Raw genomic sequence first — 25,374 nt, 5'->3', positions numbered from 1 at the left:
TTGCCAGTTAGCAAAATTACTTAGTTTGATTGGTTGTAACTATTATTGGACACATACTGGCCAATCAATGAAAGTTTTTGCTATCTTTAACCAAACCAAATAGTTAACCAGTTTAATTCAATTGGCTGCATTCCCTTATTGAATTAGCATTTAAATTTGGACACAAATCATAAATTAGAATATACATTAGGCCAAGCATGTATAAGTTTAATTGTTAAAATCTGAAAATAAAAATACAATATTTAAATTGTCAATATTTATCAAAGAATCTGGAAAATATAGAATTTCTCTTACTTATGATTATAAAAATTAGTATATGCTCATCCTCACATTATGTATGTATGTGCAATTATTTGCATTTGCTTATGACAACTTTTTTATTTCCATTTGTATTCAACCTACATCGGTTCTGTATTATGACTGTTACTTGTTGAATTCATATTAAATTTTTGGTAAATGTGTTTGATATTATTTGACTATATACTGTGATGGTATACGTCTAATAACATTCTGTTCTGTTCTGTTCTGATATAAAAACTGGGAATAAATGAAATTCAAAAACACATGTTAACATATTTGATTTATTTCATATCGAAAGTACATATCGCCTAACATACATTTCAGTTTTTTTATTACATGTAATTATTGTTAATGAGTATATTTACTTTAAGAAAATGTGCCTTGCTGTTGTCTCGAAGATAGTTATCAACTTAAATGCACCTCATATTGATTTCACTGCATATTCGATTAAAAAAAGTTTTAAAGATAATTCCATTTCATTTCAAACTATTTTTAAAAAGTACACTCATTAAAAAAGTGGCGATATTAATGAAAGAAAAAACAACACAATATCCAAAGAAAAAACAGAATAATTTATCACAGAATTAAAACTATACTACACAAATTGTTTTTTCACAATTTTACGGCCGACTAACACTCAATGAATGCCAAAAAATCATAAAAGTTTATTCGAAGAGTTAATGGAACGCAAATAAATTATTTACGTCGATGCAGTGTTCAGAGATATCTAATTTTAAATCCAGCTGAAATGACGTCATATATTAGTCGACTTCCTCATCCTCTCACATCGTCATTCTGGAAAGAGAAAATGACATATTTTACTATAATGTTTACAATATAAGTAAAAAAAAAATGTTCTCATATAATATTAATATAAAAAATATATAGAGGAAGGTTTATTTCATATCCAAAAAGCCATACGGCCAATGAGGACAAACACAATATTTACAAATATTTACAATGTAATATACACATACATGCTTAGGAAAAGGCACACAATTATTATTTAAATAATGCTCTAAAGAAAACAATGTTACTCTATAAAAGTAAGTTGTCTAACATCACCAATACAATCTTATTATTATTGTACTATATGCGTCAGACATGAGATTATAACAAAATCATTTAAAAGAGATTTCATTATGGCATGAGATTTTATGATGATTGCATGCTTAGAATTATAACAATTAAATGATTTATTGAATTGTACATGAGTTTTGATCTTATTTGAAAAAACCCACTATGTTATGTTAAACAATGTAAGTTTACTAATCCATCTGTGTTCATGTCATAAGAGTTATATTGACCTCCAAAAATAGACAAGAATAAATAAAATAATCTTTGTTTGTTCAAGAAACTTTGTGTTTAAAGGCCTGAATATTTTGAATGCTAAAAGTTAACGTTGTTTCTCTTCATACCCAGACTTACATGTTCATATTACTTATAACCAGCTACTATTATTTTATATTTTTGAATAACCTTCTCATTTACATAGAGTTGACTGTTTAAAACATTGTTAAAATTAAAGCGTTGTTAACGTCATTGTTGCAAACTTTTAAATCTTAAAATACTGCTCTGAAAGTTTCACAGCTAAACTTTTGATCAGCAGAATTCCTAACAAGATTTTAGACAACTGTTTCAGCTGAACTTGTGTTGTTTTCATATATGAGCATGTCGTCAACTTTTTCTTATTTAAAAGTGAACAAGGATGTCGTTAATTACATTGTTAACTTCAACTTAGTTCTGAACAATCGACCCATTGTTTGTGTTTATATATGTGGCTACAAAGACGCTTTCCTGGTACAAGCTTTAATAAACTATCTGTTACTTTTTTTCATATCTAATAGGTTTCATTTCCTAAAGTGAAAGATTGTTATTATTATTTACCTTTATTATACTTAATGTAAATTGTATTTTCATGCAATAATTATTTGTAAACATGTTTAACTGTCAGCATGCGTGTTACCAAAATACAAGACACACTTAACAGTGTTTAGAGGCTTGAAAGCAAAGCCCGTAAGAAATAATAAAATAGGATGAAACATACAATATGTATTATTTTTCACTAACGCTTTTTGCTGAAGGACTCTCCTCTCACGAGTGTGTCCTGTTTCCGGGTTGTATGTAGCCAGTGGCCCACCAGTCAGGTTGTGTGGCGTGCTGTCCACGACCACCTTCTTACTGGCAAATGTCTGAAAAAGGTGAACGTTGTTAGAATACTTTTAAGGAGCAATGGAAGTTTTATTACTCCCCCTTCAAAGTAGCAGTGGTTTATTGCTTTGCACATGGTCTGTCCGTCGGTCAGTATACTGATCCTAGAGAAGGCCTGGATTTAAGGTCCTCAAACATTGTCTGAAAGCTGGTCATGACATGCAAATGACCCCTACTGATTTTGAGGCTAGTAGGTCAAAGGTCATGGTCATGATGACCTTAAACACAAAAGCTTATCTGATTGATAACTAGAATGTGCTTTGTCCTATGGTTCTCAAACTTGGTTGGGAGATTGGTCATGACCAGAAGATGAGTGCTTTTGATTTTGAGGTCAAAGGTCACAGTCCCAAAGACCTTGAACAAAAAAAGCTTGTCCAACTGATAACAAGAGTAAGCTTGGACATACAGTCCTCAAACTTTGTAGGGAGGTCTGTTATGACCCCTATTGATCTTGAGGTCAGTTGTCGTGGTGATCTTTTACACATAAAGGTTGTATTATTAATAACTACATAATGCTTGGTCATAAAGTCCTCATACTTGGTAGGGAGGTTGATCATGATTAATAAATTACCATATTGATTTTAAGGTCAGCAGATCAAAATTTAAGGCAACAGTGACCTTGAACACAAAATCCATGTCTGATTAATTAAAAGAGTACGCTTGAACCTTCCATCCTCAAACTTGGTAAAGAAGTTGGTCATGACATTAAATTACCCCACTGACATAAAAAGTCTCAATCAAACCACAGCTGCTGTAGTCATACTTAGGATGTGTTTTGGTCTTCCAAGAATCTATCTAACAGACTATATTAAATCTTTATTCAGTACGCATGTATTAACATTTTTATCCAATAACTGACTGTGGACTCTATACATATTATTTTCGCAAAACTTCGTATAAATCGTACAAGCAGTACACAAGAACATGCATGTGAATTAAAACGACGTATATGATTTCAAAGTATTAAGAAGTTGTCTCGTCCACAGTATAATATTTGGCCCCAACCAAAAGCATTTTTTTTATTGAAAATATAACCCTCTCCATAATAGGAATACATTTCTTCAGATGCCTAGGTCAATAGAACTCATGATATAAAAAAGAAATATTATTTTGTATATAAACATTTGATTTGGCAACTAATATGTACATGTTTCTACAAAATAAAATTATTAAGACACTCATGACATAACTGAATATTTACTCTTATATTCAAATAAATTTCAACGTAACTTGGTTAATTGTCACATTATTACTCTTAATTAGCAATCACAATTATGGTGAATTAATAAACACTTACAGTTGTCTGCAGCTGTGGTAAATCGATTGGATGGAAAAACTCTCTGGAAAAAAAAAATGAATTTTGAATAACCCTTTCAAAATATAGGCATTACCACAGAAGTTATAAAGTTTAAATAACAGATGATTGAACAAAGGTTAGAGGTACTTGAGGAACAAGATTTTCAAACTCAGTTTTTTGTTGTTTTAATAAAAACAGCTACATGTAATAATTCTAAACTAAAAATTACGATGAAAAAAATGTGGAAAATTATTAAAAAACATTATGTTCATAAATATGCACTTTGTACTGTTTATATTCTCATATAGTATATATAGACAGTACAAAGTTCATATTTATGAAAAAAATATTTTTCATTTTTTTTTGGAATTATTAGATTTTTTTAATTTAAAAAAAAAAAAAAATGAGTTTGAAAATCCAGTGCCAGTGTTGTACTAAATAAAACATGAACCTTTTAAACATTTTAGTTTTTGACCTTACCCACCCACTTTTGGATTGTGGCTGGCCCTTAAACCACATACGGACTTAGTATATACTTATCAAAGCATCTTTGATAATATTCGATTAAAAATGTTCCTTGTTAAATGTCTTGGCTTTGATCCTTGTGGCAATACAACAAGGTCCTAGTAGATGACACAGGATTACATGTATAAATAAATCGAAATGATATTCTTTCTCTATTGCATTACGAAATGGACATACTTTTACAGCTCATTAAATACATACACAGACATGACAGAAAATTCACTTACGTTTTCTTGTACTCTTTTGGAATTCTCGATGCTTCAATTGAGTACTCCTGCCTTTCTTTGGCAGCCTGTAATTAAAATAAAGAAATTAAAATAATTGTATATTATTGCAAACATCTGTATACTGGTATACAATGCATGAGTTACCACTTGTCTTGTAAGACTTAAGATTCGGGTTTCCTTTGTCCCATATATGATAAAATGTCCCATATCGGCTCACCTACTAACAGCGTTACTGATTATATTCTTACTAGATGTAAATACAAACCCCGTTACTGATTATATTCTTACTAGGTGTAAATACAAAGCTCAGTACAAACCTTCAGAAGTTGATAGTTGGACGTCCTTGAAACATACTCTGAGAAGTCGTTAAGCTGTTTCTCCTTCTGTCTGTAATTCTCACGAATCTGAGGAAAAACAAATCAGTTAAGAAAATGAACAGCTAATACATAGTATATAGTTATTAACTTATTACATTATCTTCATTTATCATGTGCATTTATTAATGCCAGTCATGTTGCCAATTGCCAAAAACAACAACGCAAAAAAGTATCAGGATAATGAAGCTTATAATCACTGCTGCTGATTTTGAGTTTATGAAGGTCTGCCAATGTAATTCTGCCCACAGAGGACATGAAAGGTCGATGGGTATATGCAAAATGAATGCAAATTTTATCGTACAGAAAATCAAGTGCGAATGTAAATACAAAACAACAAGACTGCATATGGATGTCAAACTGTCCTCTGTTTAATAATAAAGGAGCAGAACTCAGCAATTATTAAAAGCAGAGTTAAGGGCCTTACTACACATATGTGTATATATTATGTGTTGTCACTGGTTCAATGATAGTGTACTAGGATTGACACACTTATCTTCAATTAAATTCTGTGTCAATGCTGTTTTTTTTTCTTTAAACCTTTATAATTCCAGCATTTTTGAAAAAAACAACCTGAAAAAACATGAAATGAAAAAAGTCATTGACCTCTGCATAAAACTCCTGTTCATTCAAAGTATCCTGGCTATTCTGTGCCTCCAGAAGCTCTTGCTGGGTACCAGCGACGATTTCTGCACGATTTTCAATCGCCCGGGATATCGCCTCGACTGCTTCAAGATCGGGCGTGGTCGGTCTAACTTGCTCTTGTTCGAGTTCGGAGATAATCTCTGTCCAAACTTCGCCCATCTGTAACCCATTGATATTATTTTAGGACTAATTTTTAGTCACATATGATTATGTATAAAATATCTACAGTCAAAACTTGTTGGTTTGATATCAATTGGCTCGATATCCTCATTGGCTCGAACTGGATTAAAAGGACCGATTTTGTTTTACTGTATGTTCATATAAAATTCAAGTGGATGGCTAGATTTCTTGAGGGCTGGATGTCATTTTTGCGGCCCCAGGTAACAATTTCACACCTAAATTTGTTTGCTTTGCTCAATTTTGCATAAGGTGCTAACCAATTAGATTTGCTTGATTGGTATAATAAATATCATTTCTTGCAATTTATGACAATTCCTGTAAAAATGTTTCCATTGCAACCAATAGCATAAACTAATAAATTCATACCATATCATGACTCAAAATTAGGTAACAACGGGTAATGATAACTGGTAGAAATGGCAAACAATTTGTATGCATTTATCATAAGCATTAAAAAAAATATTCCAGAATGTCAGTGCCATTACCTTGAAATCGAGGTACTTTTCAATGACTGTGAGGGTGATGTGGTCTTCTACAGTAAGTCCTGGCAGGTCTGTGAATCCTGTTAAAAAGCAAATCAAACAATTGTTAAAATAATGTCAAAATATAATATAATCGTTGGTCTACACTAATGTTCTAATGCACTATTATTCTATGCAATGTCTGCAGAGAAATGATAAAACTTATATAGTAATAAAAAAAAATTTTTGTAGGAATTTAGGCATTATGCAAATGTAACAGACTGCACAAATTGCTATGTGCTTGAGTTGGGGATTAAACCCACAACCACTCGCTCTGAAAGGCGGTCACTCTACTGCATTGCTAAAAAAAGTTACTGGAAAATAGTAAGCAACTTATGAAAGCCCTTTCATGAAATTTGCAACTGAGTCCAACAAGGCAGTCGTTGCAATAACTTAAAAGATTTTATAAGAGCTACATTTTCAACATTACCTATCTTGCAGAAGGTGGAGTATATTTTTGCCCTCATGTTTTCTGAGACGTCAACTATGGCTTGGGACAGACAGCTTGCAGGCAGCGGGATCACTCCCTTGATGTCTTGTAGGGATCCCATTAGGGGTTTGTGTACATCTGAAATCAGAAATATATTGTTAAGTCAAGTTGATTCAGCAACTTATAAAATTACTTATAAAATTTGTAAAGGAATCCCGTCATTTTATTGCCTTAAAAAGATGCAATCAGGTGCTTGTGCACATGAAATACATTCTCATACACCAGAGCAATGATGCTATGCGTGCAATTTAATTTCTATCAAACCTATGATGAATGAGAATGATGAAATGGAATATATCTTTCAAGTCAAGTCAATATCTGTTTATTGTCGGATTCCATGTAACATTTAAAACATAAGCTATATATAGCTTTTAACCGATCTGTTTGAGAAATTGGCAGAAATTGTAGTATCAAAATGATTAATACCAATAATAATTTCTGATAGGAAGGAGGGGGGGGGGGGGGGATTTTCATCATTATTGTGTATTTTGTGATTTTGGACAAATGAAAGAGTAGAATTAAAATGTAGAGGACCAGAAGTTATTTCTTGTAGTTTCGGCCATTAGAGGGGTCACAAGTCTTTAGTGGAAATCTCAGTAAGGTCTTGACATATACAGTGCATGAAAATCAATAAATTAAAAGAGTATATTTTTTTTTCAAAGGCAGGTTATTGAATTATGAATTATGATAGATCAATATTTTATCAAATCCCATGGCTTTGATACCAAATCTTTTAATTATCCGGGTTTTAAGAGCTTGAGCTATCCATCTCATTTTTTCACTAAATTTAGGTTCTTTACAAGGAGAAATCTTTCCCAACCACAGAACTATCGCAAAAATTTCTTTTGATACTAAATTAACAATATCTTGCGATATCTCCATTCTCTTTCCTTCACTTACATATCTCCATTCCCTTTCATTCACATAGAGATATCTCCATTCCTTTTCCTTTACATAGAGATATCTCAATTCCCTTTCCTTCACATAGAGATATCTTCATTTACTTTCCTTCACAAAGAGATATCTCCATATCCTTTTCTTTACAAAGAGATATCTCCAATCTCTTTCCTTCACATAGAGATATCTCCATTTCCTTTTCTTCACAAAGAGATATCTCCATTCCTTTTCCTTTACATAGAGATATCTCCATTCCCTATCCTTCACATACAGATATCTCCATATCCTTTCCTTCACATAGAGATATCTCCATTCCTTTTCCTTCACATAGAGATATCTCCATTCCTTTTCCTTCACATAGAGATATCTCAATTTCCTTTCCTCACAAAGAGATATCTCCATTCCCAGCAGTTCATAAAAAAGGCATTGCCACATTACGCCAAAAAGTGATTGAATACTACACTTACCTGCAATGGCTCCATTCCCGTCCCTCTTAACGCCAAGATCTCTTTCCTCACCGCGCCAAGTCTCACAGAAAAGGTGCGCTGCAGAAGAGTTCTCTTTTCCTCGCCACGTCAGCACATGATGAATGGTCTTTGGATTCTCACATAGATCCAGGAGGCAGCCAAGAATCAGGTTGTGCATGTTCTTTGGACAAGCCTGTAGAATGAAGCATTACAGTAGGTCAATTAGAAGGAAGGTATAATTGAGTTAAACATACCTCCAGTAGGTCAATCAGAAGGAAGGTATAATTGAGTTAAACATACCTCCAGTAGGTCAATCAGAAGGAAGGTATAATTGAGTTAAACATACCTCCAGTAGGTCAATCAGAAGGAAGGTATAAATGAGTTAAACATACCTCCAGTAGGTCAATCAGAAGGAAGGTATAATTGAGTTAAACATACCTCTAGTAGGTCAATTAGAAGGAAGGTATAAATGAGTTGAACATACCTCCAGTAGGTCAATCAGAAGGAAGATTCCCTCCTTCTCCAATAGATAATCTTCTGTAGAGTAACACCCAACTATAGAACACCTGCAATTATTGGAAATAAATGGTTGGTAAGCCAAGATTAATCGATATATATTTTTATGGAACAACGTCTCCCTCACTACAGAAAACTCCAAATTGTCAAAAAAGTGTCAATAAGCTGAGCTTCAGATAAGGACAACAATGGTTTAATATGACCCTTTTTTGTAGAATCATCTATTTATTGGACCATTCCAGAATTGAATTTTACCTTTAATTTATGTTTAACTTTTTGTTCCAATCTTAACGCAACAACTTTTTATGATTTATTACTTGATTAGACTCTAACTATCAGCTCAAATTTCAAAGACTTTTAGAAGATGAATCGAATGTAGCTCGCACGACTGAAGCACAATTTTAAATGTGTACATGCAGTTGAGTGAAGCTTGACAAGCCACAAACAAAATACAGTCGAAACTTGCTATGTCGATGTCTTTGGACCTTTGAAAATACTTCGAGATAACAAACATTCAATATAACCAAAATACAAAAAGTGTATAACGAAACCCAACGTATTTGAAAAAAGTTTGACATAACCAGAACATTGAGATAACAGGATTTGATGTAGCGAGGGCTGTACAAAGATTTAGCAATTACAACTTACCAGACACAGTCTACTGCGGCTAGTAGCAGCCTGTGGTGGCCTAGTCCACTGTTCAGCAGTTTGGGATTTGTTCTTAAATAGTGGACGCACACATTGACACCGGACTCCCCAAACAATTCCTGAATGGGAGGAAAAAGTGAGATAATACGGATAAGAATAATTTGTATGGACTACTTTTATTTCGTTTTATGGCAATGTATGCTGTTTGGTAGTTTGCATTCTCAGGTCATGGACACATACATGAACATTCAACCCACAGAACAACTCCTTAATGTAAATTACATGACTGTGTAAGCTGCTGTTACTTTGATAGCATAAAATCATTCAAGACAATTTTCAAATACTTTTATTCACAAGCTGGAATATTTTTAATAAATAAGTCTGTGCTTATTTATGCCATATTATGCAAAGACTCATACTGCATCAGCAAAAAAGGTACAATATTTGACAAAGATTTTCCATAATTTACTCTTAGAATTGTTCTTGAATAAGTCAATTATCCATTTCCCTACACCATTCAGACCGCACTGGGTGCAAGTCTGTCATTAAAAACTGATTTCTGAACTTTAAAGATGATATTTATCGATTATTCAAATGTCTTTCATATTCTTATTTACAGTTAACTCTTGCCTAAGTTTGATACTGTTGACTGTGTTAAAGCTAATACCTTTCTATGCATGTCCCCGTCACAAAGACATGAAAGGATAAGCATCATGTCCGCCTGCATTTCAACGTCAATGGCATCATCGTCTGTGTTGCTGGTGATAGCGTTAGTCAGGATTGCTGAAATTATCATGATTTCAGACTAATTATCAACTTACAAACTCTTCAGAGGTGGACACCATGCTATACTTCTAATCCACTTCAAACTTCAATAAAACATATACAAATTGTAAAGACTTAGTGACATCTGGTCTGTTTCTCTCAATCAACAAAATGCAAAACTGGTGTCCAGTTGGCGCAGTGGTTAGCACACTGGTTTCTCACCAAGGTGACTTGAGTCTCTGGCTGGGCTTACCCTGTGTCCAGTTAGTGCAAGGGTAAGCACACTTAATTCTCACCAAGGTGACCTGGATTTGATTCCCAACCTGGGCACATGAGAGTTTTGTTGGTGATCACCAATCCATCACCACAACACAAGACCACACTTTCATGCAATATCGTGCCAATCCATCACCACAACACAAGACCACACTTTCATGCAATATCGTGCCAATCCATCACCACAACACAAGACCACACTTTCATGCAATATCGTGCCAATCCATCACCACAACACAAGACCACACTTTCATGCAATATCGTGCCAATCCATCACCACAACACAAGACCACACTTTCATGCAATATCGTGCCAATCCATCACCTCAACACAAGACCACACTTTCATGCAATATCGTGCCAATCCATCACCACAACACAAGACCACACTTTCATGCAATATCGTGCCAATCCATCACCACAACACAAGACCACACTTTCATGCAATATCGTGCCAATCCATCACCACAACACAAGACCACACTTTCATGCAATATCGTGCCAATCCATCACCACAACACAAGACCACACTTTCATGCAATATCGTGCCAATCCATCACCACAACACAAGACCACACTTTCATGCAATATCATGCCAATAAGCATGACTTAGCAAAGGTCAATATAACTTTTTTCACAATCATAGAATAATTAAAAATATTTAAACTAACAGCAAAACTATCTGAAAGTCTTCCTTTATTATCAGTATGTAAAAGATTAATTTAAGATATATGATAAATTTGCATGCACTACCATATATAAGATAAATGAAAAAAACTAAACCCACAGGTCTTGACTTACTTATAAGCTGGTTAATGGCACCTTGGTCGGCCAAGTCCTGAAGTGCCAGTTCGTCTCCCGTGGCAACAACGCTCCGCAGCACACGTAGGCAGTAACGCATCTGGGCACGCTTGTTCCCTCGCCCGCCAATGCCATGCAAGCTGTTGCCATGGCCACCAAAGTCCTCTGGAATGGTTTAATTCATTATATTACATAAGATCTGATCAAACACATCCTCGTGAAGGCCACAATGGCCAAAACCATGCTATATCGCATTATGAGATTATTAAAAGTTTCACATTGAAATTTGACTTTTTCGTCAACTATGTTTTATTAAATTCATTTTGTCTTGTTAAAAGCATTCGCTAAATTCTCAGATACATTTTAAGAGACCATGCTTAAAATGATCTAATATAAAATTATATTCAAAACTTTTGATAATTCCTATATAACATATACCTACAGAAAGAAATATTATACCCAATTAGAATGACTAAAAAAAAGAAAAGAAATGAACAATGTTTTGGAATGGTAATAAAAATATACTCATATTACATAAATAAAAACAAATTGTGAAAATAATCAAGAGAAAATGTATACCAGTTATTCATTAAAACAGAAAGAAAAAGTGTTAATTTTGTAAAAAAAACAACATTTATATATGAAGTTAAAAATATATATAATCATATGTTGCAATATTTATCTTTATATTTTATTTTTAATAACATGCAAAAAACACAATCTATGATAAATTTAATAGTTTAACCATAACAAAGATATTGAAAAACCCTCAATCACTCATTTATATATGATGAACCATAAAACCACACTTAATAAATAGTTGGTTTTGTCTTCTCCGACCTATGTCATAAAAATACCCACAACCCAAAAGTTTTCTCAGCCTCTCTAGTGGTCAAATATTTTTTTCATGTCTATTATTACAGAACTAAGGCATTGGGAACGTTAGGAAGTAAAAAAAAAACACAATAAAAACACTAACCCAACCCTCAAACTGTGGGTCGGGTAAGACCAAATTGAGGCTTTAGTATACAAATCCATAAGGAAAGTTCTACAGTAAAAAAATGCCTGACCCCAGGTCCCCTATTGAAACCATTTTTTGTTCAGTTTTTCAATAATTAGACACCATATCAACTACCAGGGTTATAGTGCAGTGGTAAGCGCAATCGTTTCTCACCAAGGCAACTCTAGTTAGAGTCCCGGCCTGGGCACATATGTGAGTTTGTTTTGTGGTCACCAAGCTGAACGGGTGGGTTTTCCTCTGGGTTCTCCAGGTTTTACAGTTTCTCCCACAACCTTAGACCACTATTTCTCGCAACATCGTGGCAACGAGAGTGACTTAATGTAAGTTTCTTCACAATCGTTTTAAAGATAAAATAAAGTTTAAACTAACACAACTTGTATTAAACTATGTGAAAATCCTTCAGAAACCCTCAAGTCACCAGAAATAAATGTCATAATAAAATGGAACAGCCATGCTTAAAAGTAATAGAATAAAACAAGAGCACCGCGGAGTGGGTGCCAACGCTCGTCTGATGAAATTCCAAGTCGAAAAGGGGGGATAACTCAATATTAATTAAAGGCAAAATTATATGACCTGCTAAAAACATGCATAGTGTTAATAGGAACACGTGTAGCAAGTTTAATGTGAAAATGTTGAACGGTTTTTGAGTTATGAGGTAAGGTTAAAGTTTTTGGACGACGACGACGACGCAGACGCAGACGCAGACGCAGACGACGCCGACGACGCCAAGGCTATCACAATAACTCGACTTTTTTTCTTCGAAAAACAGACGAGCTAAAAATAACGTATTTTGAGAAACATTACGTGTGTTGTCATGATCGTTCGCTATATCGTAGCTGAACATTGAACTAAGACTTCTGTGAGTGTATTGAACTGAAATAAGATGATAGGTATCAGGGGCCATGATAACGAAGGGTCTCAGAAAACCCTTTTATTAAATTACAAAAAAAAATCTTTATTGCATTCGTTTTACAAAAAAATAATTGTGTAATATTGTACAGTTTTGAAAAGAAATAAAATCATTTATTAAGCTGCAAAAATATGAAACAAAATCAATTCAAGATTAAAGACATCTTTAAATGTTCATTAAATTTTTTTTTCTGTTCATGAGAGTCAAATATGTAAAAATTAAATAATAATTGTGATAAAATGATGTTTTGTGTTTCTGTAAAACCATCATCTTTTATTTAAATCTTACTTTAAGATGTTCCTTGAACAAAGTATTAAGATTTTTACCAGATGTGTCTTAAAATTTTCCCTGCATTCCATCCGAGCGTATTTTCTATATCTCTATGTATATGCACAAATACAGTAAATTTCAGTACAATAATGATAATTTTCTCCTTTAAAAACGCACAATATTTGGTTGATGCAAAAAACAATAGCGATATTTTGGCGCTTTTTAAACTTAAATATTTGTGGCCAGGTAGCTTTTAATAAAAAAAGACATTTATAAGGGCTAATATTATTTTAACTGTACACAAATTATATGCTTTTTTTGTTTTTGCTAGATTGAACGTTTTGACAATTTTTTTTATTTTTTGTCTTGGAACGAGCAGTTTTTTGCGTAAATATCTGAAAACCAGTGATAAAAGACTGATGACAAAAGATCAGATTGCAGATTTTCGTATTTCCTCTGCAAAATTAATGTTTTATGCATTTTTCTTAAACCGTTAGTAACGGTTTAAGCCATAACACATTACATTTGGAATGGAAATATGAAAATCTACGATCTCATCTTTTGTCAACAGTCTTTCTTCACTTGTTTGCAGATATTTACGCAAACATTTGCTAATTCCAACACAAAAAAAAAAGTTGGAAAAACAGTAAATCTGTGAGAGTGCAGCTTTAAAACATATTTAAAGCATTTAAATAAAATCAATTTTTTTGTCATCAACCTATATTGTGCCCCTTTTAAAGACTTCTTTTTAAACCCTATATATGAGAAATGTACCTGGTCCGACACACCACTCAAGTAATAGCAGAATGCGGGTGCTTCCCTGCACTGTCATGTAGTCATCAAGCATTTTTGGACATAACGAGCACAAGCTTGACATCGCGTGAAGTTGGAGCTCTTCAAATTGGGCGGGTGTCCATTCCCGCGGGCCCGACTGACTCTCGTTGGCTCGTACGAACGAGAATAGGGCTAACATAAGGTGGCCTTCCGACAGGATCTGAAATTTTGGACAACATGAGCATAAGCATAACAATGCATTAAATTGAACTTGTATACACTATAAGTATAAGAAAGAATATAGGGATTATAACAAACCAAACAGAGGGTGACACTTTATGAGTTTCAAATCACTTTTTGTTTTTATATTGACAATTGTTGGTTCCACAGTCAGTGAGTGGGAGATTAAAAACAAGAGGTACACAGAGTGTACCCCAACCTACATTAGTGTTTGCCCTACATTGTCAGCCAAACAGGGGCGCTAGATTTTTAAAGTGTTTTGATTCATATTTGTGAAGAATCGTTACTTATTTCTTCGCTGTTACTTAATAAACTCTTAGAAGAAATTACTTAATAAACTCTAACCCATACATGGTCGTTTTCTATTAAAAAAAACCCAGCATTACTCTAGTATCACAACCCGAGTTATGAGCTTTACTGTACAAGTGCATTTTCTCACTGGAAACATGTGAACCAACAGATAAGCAAATCAATAATATTAGCTTTACTTTCAGTTTAAAGGGACTAGACACCCGATGATACAATTACAAGAAAAAAAGGAAATTGTCAAAAATTTACATAAAACTTACATCGTTGTGTTCAACGCATTAAATCTTCTTTACTGATGTATAACTTTGCACACGACAAATGCATCTTTTGCATTTTTTGCGCATTTTTCCATTACAAAATTACTGAGATTATCTACCACATACCGTATGCCGACAGCATTCACTCATTAACAGATATGATTTAAATGGGGAAACACAGATGAAACAGCAATTGATTGTTGTGTTTATTACTATAATAATGTAAAATGATGTAAAATCGGCCTCCTACTAGCTCGCATTGACAATAATAGGCTTGTTTTGAGGAAGTACTGTATTTTACGATTGGGACTATCTGGTGTCTAGCCCCTTTAAGGGGTAATCGTAAACTTCCTACAGATTTTTTTTTTTAGAATTATCAATACACATCAGGTTTTAATAGTTGTTGGCAAGAGAAAGAGTTAAAAATTCCTCCGTACCGGCAGTGCTGTAGAATCATTGCCCAGGGTCACCATGACATTGAACAAGAGTTTCTTGAGCTCAAAGTCCTCGTGGTTTGTCATCAGCTTAAGATGTTTTACTAGGGCATTGTGGCTTTTTACTGTAATATAAAGCAAAGTGTTACGAGAATGGAATACATGAAGCTGAACTTAAAGTAAAGCCATACCTAAGGTCATGTTCATCTATGTAAAGAGTGAGCGTGGTCTACTAGTGGTTACAGTGGCTATCTCACACCCAAGATATCATGGGTTCGACACCATGTGAATATTCTTTCAGCCTCTCAAATAGGAGACCTTGGTACTGTTATCACCAAGGAAACAGACAGGAGAATGATACATATTATCTTTGCCTATAGTTGTCTATAGCCCAATTAAGCTAAAATAAATAACATGCTTTCCAGCAGCCACTTAAACAAAAAAGTAGGAAAAAAGAAGGAGGTTTTCTGACCGAAAAGAAGGAAATAGTAGGAATGTTTTTTACAAAAAAGTAGGAAAAGTAGGAATATTTTTGGTTAAATATGTAATTATTAATAGCTATTAACTTACCTAGAGGAGTTTTTTTTTAATACAAAATCATACCATTTTATATGCCACATTGAATATTTAAGTGAATGATGCTTGGTTGGTTTCTGTTGCTGAACTGTGTGGGTGAAAAGATGATGCACGTCAAAGTGGAACATGTTGCCACACCTTTCAACAACAGAAACCAGCCAGTTTTACATCTTTTGTTCATTTTCTGCAAAAAAAGCTAGCACAAAGATCAAACTTTAATATTTTTGCGGACTTTATTTTCAAAAAAGTAGGAAACCAGCCAGTTTTACATCTTTTGTTCATTTTCTGCAAAAAAAGCTAGCACAAAGATCAAACTTTAATATTTTTGCGGACTTTATTTTCAAAAAAGTAGGTATAGTAGGAGTTTTGTAGAAAAAAAGTAGGAAAAAGTAGGATGCTGTTAAAAAAGTAGGAAAAAGTAGGAATGCTGGAAGGCCTGAAATAAGCATAAACTAAAAACAAAATTCATAATAAAATGTTTTTTATTCACAAAGATTCAGTCATCTTGTTGACAACACTCATTTCATCAGTGAAAACTTGTCTCGTTGAGAAGAGTTAAATTTTACTTTGATTTTTTTGTTTTTGTTTCTCATTTGTACGAAATTGTATCTAATTTAAATACCTTCTTGGAACGTAGAGAAGAGCACAAGCTGTTTAGCGAAACCAGTCTCCACAAACGGAGCATTTGGGCAGTAAGACGCAACAAGGGAGGCAATTACAAGCAAGTCATTACGGAGTTGTCTGTCATAATGACTATATCCCTGGGTCAGCTGGTAGATAAATGCATCACGCAGTTGGCTGTAAATAAATTATAAAATATTATATAATTTATTTGCAATTGGGCAGTTATAGTCAACATTGGTAGCAATTATGAGCAAGTTGTTGCCGAGTTAGACTGTAATCCTGGTTCAGCTTGAAGATAAATGTATCGCACAGTTGGCTTGGATAACTTTAAATATGACTTATTTACTGAATAAAATATGTTAAATAACTAAATATGACTTAAAATATACTTTGACTTGGCTTTGTTGATGTTTGCAAATGATAAATTAACAATATTGCATATTCAAAACCTAGCAAAATCAACCAAAACCCAAAGAGCTTGAAAAAATTAAATAATGTAAATCATATACCTGATACAGGTAAGATTGTTAAGCTGTGCAGCAAGTGTTGCTTTGTCGCCCCTCTCCAGCAGATTCCACAAGATTTCTGTGGACCGGAACAGCAGCTGACCAGAGGGGTCAGGGTCCATCAACCGTGAGCAAACTCGGTGGGCAGCATCAGCACGTAGCATCGCATCACAGATCTTCGCTGTAAGAACAGTATGGATATATTGTGGTGTTATAGTTTTATGATACATATTGGACTGATGTAAAATAAGAAATTTTAAACAAAAGCTGTGGACAGTATCTAGAAGGCATGACCTTAAGTAAGAAACAGTGACACCCCAGGTGTCCATTTCAAAAAAGATTTTAGTCGATTTGAGTCATAAATTTAAATTATCTTTGTGTAATTTTTCATTGCTTAGCTAAATAATTTAGTGAATTGAACATTATTAAGTATTAAAACTGTACACAAGGTTGAGGAAATAAAATGGGTTGCCATTCGTTATGTTTATTCAGATTTAAGATTATTGAAGTAGCGACTACAATCCTTTATTTAAATGGCCCCGAGATATTTACTTGCAGAACATAAAATGTACATCATTTGAGACTTCATTTGTTCATAATTTGGGATTTAGAGTATTTCTACTATTTTAAGATTCAACGTTTAAATGAAAATTGTTTATCTTCAGGAGACTAACCTTTTAAAAATCATTTTGTATCATTTCACAAAAAAAACAGTCCCAAAAACCATTGTATGGAAGAAATTGTGTAGTCATAATAAAATGATCTTGATCACACTCTGTTTGTCTATATTTAAAAGCATACATAATAAAATTATATATGATATTTGTCTATTTTTTCTTCTTCATTTTCAGGTAAATTTGAATCCCTTTGCCGAAATGGTGTGAAAAAAACACTGTAGTGAATTATTTCCCTTGAAACATTAACTTTATGATTTCAACACACACATACCTGAGTGTTTTGAGAACTTCTGCAGCACATTCAGTACGGCCAGTTTGACCGGGAGTTCATGCTCCAGCAGGGCCAGCGACTTCACGAGGGTCTCTGAAATGTCACTATTCTCCACCACACGCTGATTATACTGGAGATTTGTTGGCTTGTGGCCTGTGGAATAAAAAATGAAAGTTTTATATAATTGGTTAAATAACTGAACAAGGGCTTCTAAAAGTTTTAAACCTAAATCGGTCCAAGTGTACGTCGAAGGGGCATCCCCCCCCCAAAAAAAAAAACAACACTAAAAGTTTGGACACTGATAATTTCGGACACACATCATTATTTTTAAAAATAATTTATTTTGCGTATCTGATTCGTACACCTAGAGATTCATTTATATTTGTAGTGAAAACAAACATTTCAGCCATGGTTTGAAGGTTCTCAAACAATGATTATTGATTATTATTATTCGGATCATATGGTATTTTCTAACCAGCATAGATGAAGTGCACAATGTTCCTATTCAAGACATTTCACACTGATTATACATGAGATTTGGTCTTGTGTGTAAAACAAAATGATAAAAACTTTTGTATACTCAAAACAGCATTGTTCTACAGTAACATTACAATTTTCCCAAATGGAGAAAAATCCGGAAAAAGGCACTGAAGCATTGTAAATCTTGTCTTTATTTTTTGAAAATTTGCAAGCACAGTGCCTTTGAAATATTTTTTTTGTAACTTGAGTCACTTGACTGGTTGAAGTTTTGGAATTGACTGAACGCAAAATGGAGTATCAACATTATAATATCACTTACACTGGACTTCCTGGCTAACTGGCATTTCGGAGAAGAAGCTAAGCAGGGTCTCACAGATCTGTTTGCGGACGTCCACACTCGGTACACGCATCAGGTAGCCTGCAAGTCACAAAGTCAGTTTCATAGAATTATAATTACATGTATGCAGTCTCTAATACTTGCAGTTTACTAGCATACTAAATATACCTCATTGCAAAATTACATTATGAACACATTTTTAGCAAAAGAAGTTAGAGTTTATGCATTTTGTATAGTATTAAAATATCATATAAAACCAAATGACAGAATAAAAGTCACATAATAGTGATAGGTCCATGTATGAAAGCATTTGTATTAGTAATTTAGTACTATGTAAAGTCACATAATAGTGATAGGTCCATGTATGAAAGCATTTGTATTAGTACTATGTAAGTAACCTGGCATTACAGTGGGTTGAAATTTGAAGGATAACTTAAAATTTTCATTAACAATTTTTTATTTTTTTTCAATATCTGTTGTCATTTAAATACTCTTATTTGGCTGACAAAGGCAGGCAAACATGAGAATCTTAAAGAAAGAAAAAACTGGCCATACAATATATATAAGACTTACCCAACTGGGAAACAGATTCAATAACGATCTGCTCAAACACCAGTTCATCCGAAGACTTCTCTTTTAAGAAAGGAAGGCTACATATCTTCAGTATGTCGATAATGAACTGTTCATATCTGGGCTGCTCATTGACTCTATCCGAACAAGTGTTGAGAATCTTGAAGACTTGAACCAAATCTTTCATGGGCTAACACAAGGTTAAGGATCATAAGACATGCATGTAGTATAAAGTTTGCGGGTCTCCGCCAACGTATTTAAAACCATAGATGTTTAGTTTCATATTATTTAGAGAAAAGAAATACCATTTATATATGTAGATATAAATGTTTTGAAATGTCCTGAAGCTTTATTTAAAAAAAATAGAGAATAAAAAATTGAAGGATTAAACTACCTTTTAAGATCTTAAAATTATCTGGGCCTGTTGTTCAGAACTTTATTAAATCTTACAAGATACTCACACCTGAAAATATTTCACGTTTTAAACTTTACAACGATCCTGTAAACAACGTTAAACATTAACTTAACAAAGTCCTGAACAATCGGCCTATTATGACATATAGTGTTTGTATGTATGAATTCTCAGTTTGAACAACATGAACATATATATCATAGAGTAACATGATAAAGTAGCTAGTTAGTAAAGGATACAAATCCCTTTGTGTAGTGCCTCAACATTCTTTGAAGAGCATTGATGTGTCGGTCATACAGCATGGACTGTAAAATGAAGAAGAATTTTTTTTTATTCATTACATAAACAAAATATTTTTATATTTTTTATATATTATTATAATTCTATTTGAAATATTACACAGCAGAAAATTAGTTTGAAAAAGATTCGCTGCTGTTTCAAACCCGAATCTATTCAGAGCTGATTCCGTATTATACTAAAGTGCCATTACATAAAAAAATGGTTCTCAAATGTTCTTGTCTTTCACGTTTCAGAGTCCAAGTACACAATTACATCACTGAATGATAACATTAATATACTTACAGAATGTGGATCCGTCAGCAACTTTACAACTCTGTTAAGGTTCATTGCAACCAGCTTTGACCCCTGAAAAAAAGAAACCAATAGCATATAATGTTTCAAACAAAGTCATGACATTTATCAAACTTGATGTCATTTCTATACATGCAGGAGGACAATAGATACCAAAGCCACAATTCCAACAGTTGTTTTTTTCCATTTTCAAGGGGAATTTGGCTGGCCCTTTGATAGACGATAAATTTCTTCATTATAGAAAAAGGGGAAAAATACTTATATAATTCATATAATGTTAAAGTGATTTTCAAACCTTTTATTTATAACAATCCTATCAACATATTCATGAATGGCACTGCATGTATATTGCTACATTTGCCCTATAAGATTCTGTTCTTTTCTACAGGTATTATTGGCAGAATGAAATTCAAAATAGAAGCAGCAACATTACCAATTTTGGCTAACCCTAGCTCTAGATCGAACCCACGACCTCCCGCTTCATAGGCGGATCCCTTAACCACTAGGCCACGGAGACATGTACTTAGAGCAGTAAATAAAACATTACCTAAATACTACATAAATTTATGTATTTGAGTTAAATTGTTAACCTGTAGTGCTCCAATGTCCTCATCTGTGATAACATGGGCCACAACAGGGATGGTGGACTTGTTTTCATTCATGACACCTCCAGATGACTGAAATGTCTCTGGTTGTCGACTTTGTAGTGCAGCCATTTTGATAATATTCAATTGTTTCTGTCAACTATACAGTTTGTTAATGCGAAACTAATTTCTTTGCAAATCGGTGATCAATTCTACAATTTTGTGCAAGTTTTATCCAAATCCAAAAATGAAAACATGGTCAGCCATATTGTTTATGTTGCTAGGGCCATGTCTATTTGGGAACGAACTTTTTAAAAACCCACACCGTAATGTCCGTTCAGCAGGTGCGCGTTTTATGCAAGCGTCTGCTTACGTTGATCATAAAAAATGTCGACAAAAACGTAAACAACGACGTATTTGTAAAATACACTATAATAAGACTTTTTATATGAATTATATGAATAATTTTGAATATCGGCATAATATTTGAACGAGGTGAGCTCAATTCAAATAGTCTTGTATAATTACGTTTGTTTCTGTGTTTGTTTTCGTGTGTCACGAAATTGTATGACTTTATCATTATGTACTAATGTCAGTCCTGACTATTTTAATGTTTTCCCTTCCTATCCTAATCTGAATATCTGCTAAAATTTACTCATGTGACAGTGTGTGACATTTCTGTGTTCTTTAGAAGTTGATTTCAAACAGCAATCTTGTTGATGTTTACAAAATAGGAATTCCCAATTCACATGTCAGTCTTCGAAAAACAAAGCCCAGGACAAGTAACAAAACTTTGTCAGCCATGTCTGTATTATAACCTTTTTGCCGGAATGGGCATGTTAAAAGTGGTCGAAAAATAAATAAAATTGAAACTTTATCAATATACATCCTAGTCTAAAATCATAGACGTGTTATACGGGATTCTTCCAATCCCTAATGTCTGAACGGGTTTGTGCAAAAACTGGGGGATGTTTTGAAAAATATTGAAATTGTATTAAGTGAAGTATTTTATGGTTTAAATTGATCATAAAGGTTTATATTCATATTTTACCAACGTAAGTGAAAAGTTATTTTGCACAAAAGAAGCATTTAGTGCATAAAAACACATTATTTACCTTTCCAATAAAACAAAAGTTGACTGACACACACAACAATTATGCCAAGTGGAACAACTCGACCCAATCGTAATAACTCGGCCACCTCCGACAAGCTTCGAGATGGACCTCGTAAATACAAACGTAACAACTCGGCCATGGCCGAAATGTTCCGATTGTTTAAAAATTGTGCCCTGAAGCCTTGCAGGTGCCCTTCATGTATATATCACTATGTTTTGACAGCAAGAAATGAAAAAAACACGTCAAACTCATAATTATTCGTAGGATATGACATTTTAATGTATGGAACTAAATAACATGATCTGGTAATATTTCTTGTTTTTGTGATATTTTTTAGATGTTAAATGCTTTAACCGGGAATCCCGACCGGAATAACTACCCACTTTTGATACTAACAATTTGTACGTGAAGGATTTGCCATATCAAAAAACGTAAAAAAATCCGTTAATGTTCAATTATTTGGACTATATACATCCCTGATCGTTTGCATTTGGCTTGCTTTTTTCTTGACAGGCAATTACTCATGTAAACAACTTGTTTTGTTTCTACTTATGTTAACAGTTGATTAATTTCTTAAATTTCTTTTTACCTTACTTAAGCAAAGTATGCAAAGTTATAAAGTGAAGTAGTTTGTTTTATTTTCTCTATGTAGAAGTTGCAATGTCTGGAAAGAAAAGTTCACTGTCTGAATAAATAAAGAAAACATTAATCTGGTCAAGACGAAAATGATTAGGGCAAGTACATGGTGAAAGCACCATGCCAAAAAATATGTTGAGGACTGACACGTTGCTAGCGACAATAATCACATGTATGTAGCATGGCCCATTACTCATGCTTCAATAACTGTTGAGTTATGTCCCATTAATATTCAACTTTAAAATAACAACAACAGATAAGCATCATGATCACCTCAGATCAATGCTCTTGTTCCCAATCCGAAAGGCCCTGGCCTGTGTTCTATAACAGGGATGGAAACTAACGGTTGCCCGTTCGCCCGAGGCGAGTTATTTTCAGATCGGGCGAGTGTATTGTCTCAGATGGTAGTCAGGCCGGGCGATAAGTTTTTTTTGGGAACACGTTTTCTTTTTCATTTTGCAATTATTCCTGTTGTAAAAATGACAGATCAAAACAAACGGCAGACGCTTGTTTTCGACTCGAGCAAATGATCAATGAAAGCGGTCGTTTTAGTTTTATTCTTTATCGTAATGGCGGCGCCCTAGTCGACCGTTGTTGTGACATTTTATAAACAATGTGGCGTTTCCTAGTTGGCGTGAGTCCTCCTAATAAACGTCAACGGCAAACAAAAAATGATAAAAAAATCTACAATCGATAATGAATACGATTAATCAAAACGTAAACGTGAATTCCAAAACAAGTTATATGGTTTTAAGAAGGAAATAAAATTTAACATTGTTTGTTTCTAGCTAAAAAATATGGGCTCATAGATTTTAAGACGGGCAACCAAAACCCAAAAGTTGGTTGCCAAGACGGGCAACCATGCTGGCAAAGTTACTTTCCATCCCTGTATAATGGTTAGAGAATATAAACACACACTGTCATGGTTTGACACTGTCACTTCATTGGAATCATTTAAAGACACCTTAATCTCTACGTAAAATGTGTAGCCTGAGGTCAGGTGTCTCTTCGATGTTTTTGTCAATTTTGCAATAAGGAACTTCATTTAAAAATGTCCTGAATTTTTTGCAGCATAGCCTGAAAGTGAAATATAATGTAACAGTCTGCACAAATTCTACGTGGTTGCTCTGTGCATCTGGTGGGAATCTTCCTTATGACCTCAGAAGTTTTTTATCGGTCCTTTTTGGGGCTGAAATTCCGCCCTAATCCCCTCCTGAAAAAGTTTTTATATATTTCTCCTTACGGTAACCAAGTTAAAAATGCCCTTTATTAGTGTTTTTTTTTTTTAGCATTGGCTTCTTAACATTTAGCAAATGTAGCAATAAAGTGCTTTTCATTAAAAATGGATAAAAAACACTGACCTGACTACAGGCAGACGAGGTACTGATTAACTATAAAACCTTTGGAGACAGCACAATTGCTGCTGTACACTTATCGGCTATCAGGTTACACTTTCCTTTTTGGTAATTTTACAAAGATTGTTATCGGTACAGTTATATTAATTTTTCAGGAAGAAACATGGATGAACTACAGAAATTGGAGCACCTCTCGTTGGTGTCCAAAGTCTGCACTGAGCTCGATAACCATCTCGGCATGAACGACAAAGATCTTGGTATGCATCCAGTCTTGAAACTAAATTATGTTTTATATTTTATTTTATTTGCATTTCACTGATTTTTAGCTCGACTATTCGAAGAATAAGGAGAGCTATCCTAGTCACCCAAGTGTCGGCATCGACGTAACCACTTATGTTAAAGTTTTTGTAAGAGTTTGTGTACCACCTCAAATATTGACATATGGCTTTGAAACTTTGCACACTTGTTCACCTTCATGCCACCAGCCTGTACACAGGAGGAGGTAACTCTATCAAGCATTTTGACAAAATTATGCCCCTTTTTTTACTTAGAATTTATGTTAAAGTTTGCGTACCACCTCAAATATTTTCAAAGTGCATTGACATCAGGCTTTGAAACTTTGCACACTTGTTCACCATCATGCCCCCAACATGTAAATAGGAGGAGGTAACTCTATCAAGCATTTTGACAAAATTATGCCCCTTTTTCAACTTAGAATTTATGTTAAAGTTTGCGTACCACCTCAAAAATTTTCAAAGTCAATTGACATCTGGCATGGAATCTTTGCACGCTTGTTCACCATCATGCCCCCAACCTGTAAACAGGAGGAGGTAACTCTATCAAGCATTTTGACAAAATTATGCCCCTTTTTTGACTTATAATTTACGTTAAAGTTTGCGTACCACCTCAGATATTTTCCATTCAATTTATGTAAATATCTCAGCACATCATGTATTGCATTGAAATCTAATCTAACAGTGATCCATGCATGTTTTGCCAAAACTTTTCAATCCATACACCGAAAAGCGGCGGAATAGTCGAGCGCCCTGTCTCTGTGACAGCTCTTGTTTGTATTGCTACATCACAGCTACAGATAACATTTTTACTAAAAAGTGTGTTGTACGCCCTTAATATATAAATGTTAACACACACGATAGGCTTTTTCCTGAACGCTGAACTATTTGATTTTAATATCATAATTGGCGTATAAATAGCAATTTTGACCTTTATCTGAACCTCTGGTACATGTATAATGTAATTACAATTAATGCAATTTTAGACTGTTC

General features: G+C 33.9%; 2 protein-coding genes across 4 annotated transcripts in view; one reads left to right on the top strand and one right to left on the bottom strand.

Moving 5' to 3' along the window:
• Positions 1-567: 567 nt before the first annotated feature.
• On the bottom strand, positions 568-21,277 carry LOC128245563 (cilia- and flagella-associated protein 69-like). The gene is made up of 23 exons (XM_052964098.1): positions 20,989-21,277; positions 20,390-20,452; positions 20,047-20,112; positions 19,399-19,585; positions 18,808-18,906; positions 18,009-18,161; positions 17,064-17,241; positions 16,553-16,728; positions 15,358-15,479; positions 14,115-14,334; positions 11,140-11,304; positions 9,966-10,081; positions 9,299-9,417; positions 8,619-8,700; positions 8,135-8,327; positions 6,711-6,848; positions 6,245-6,321; positions 5,541-5,738; positions 4,878-4,964; positions 4,561-4,625; positions 3,809-3,851; positions 2,371-2,492; positions 568-1,095 (listed from the first exon to the last, which is right to left on the bottom strand). The coding sequence occupies exons 1-23, from the start codon at positions 21,112-21,114 to the stop codon at positions 1,083-1,085; spliced, it is 2,808 nt and encodes a 935-aa protein (XP_052820058.1). The 5' UTR covers positions 21,115-21,277; the 3' UTR covers positions 568-1,082.
• A 61-nt stretch (positions 21,278-21,338) lies between these two features.
• The window catches only part of LOC128233481 (ATP-dependent RNA helicase DHX8-like), a 29,963-nt gene continuing 25,927 nt past the window's right edge, over positions 21,339-25,374 (top strand). For all 3 annotated transcript variants that reach the window (XM_052947187.1, XM_052947179.1, XM_052947171.1), the window contains exons 1-2: positions 21,339-21,477; positions 24,244-24,345. In XM_052947187.1, the coding sequence (XP_052803147.1) occupies positions 24,252-24,345 (94 nt within the window). In that variant the 5' untranslated portion in view covers positions 21,339-21,477; positions 24,244-24,251. The remainder of the gene's footprint in view (positions 21,478-24,243; positions 24,346-25,374) is intronic.

Source organism: Mya arenaria, chromosome 1, assembly GCF_026914265.1.
Source record: "Mya arenaria isolate MELC-2E11 chromosome 1, ASM2691426v1".
Classification (NCBI taxonomy): domain Eukaryota; kingdom Metazoa; phylum Mollusca; class Bivalvia; order Myida; family Myidae; genus Mya; species Mya arenaria.
The sequence above is the reverse complement of the archived record's forward strand: the minus strand, read 5'-3'. Positions and strand labels throughout refer to the sequence as shown.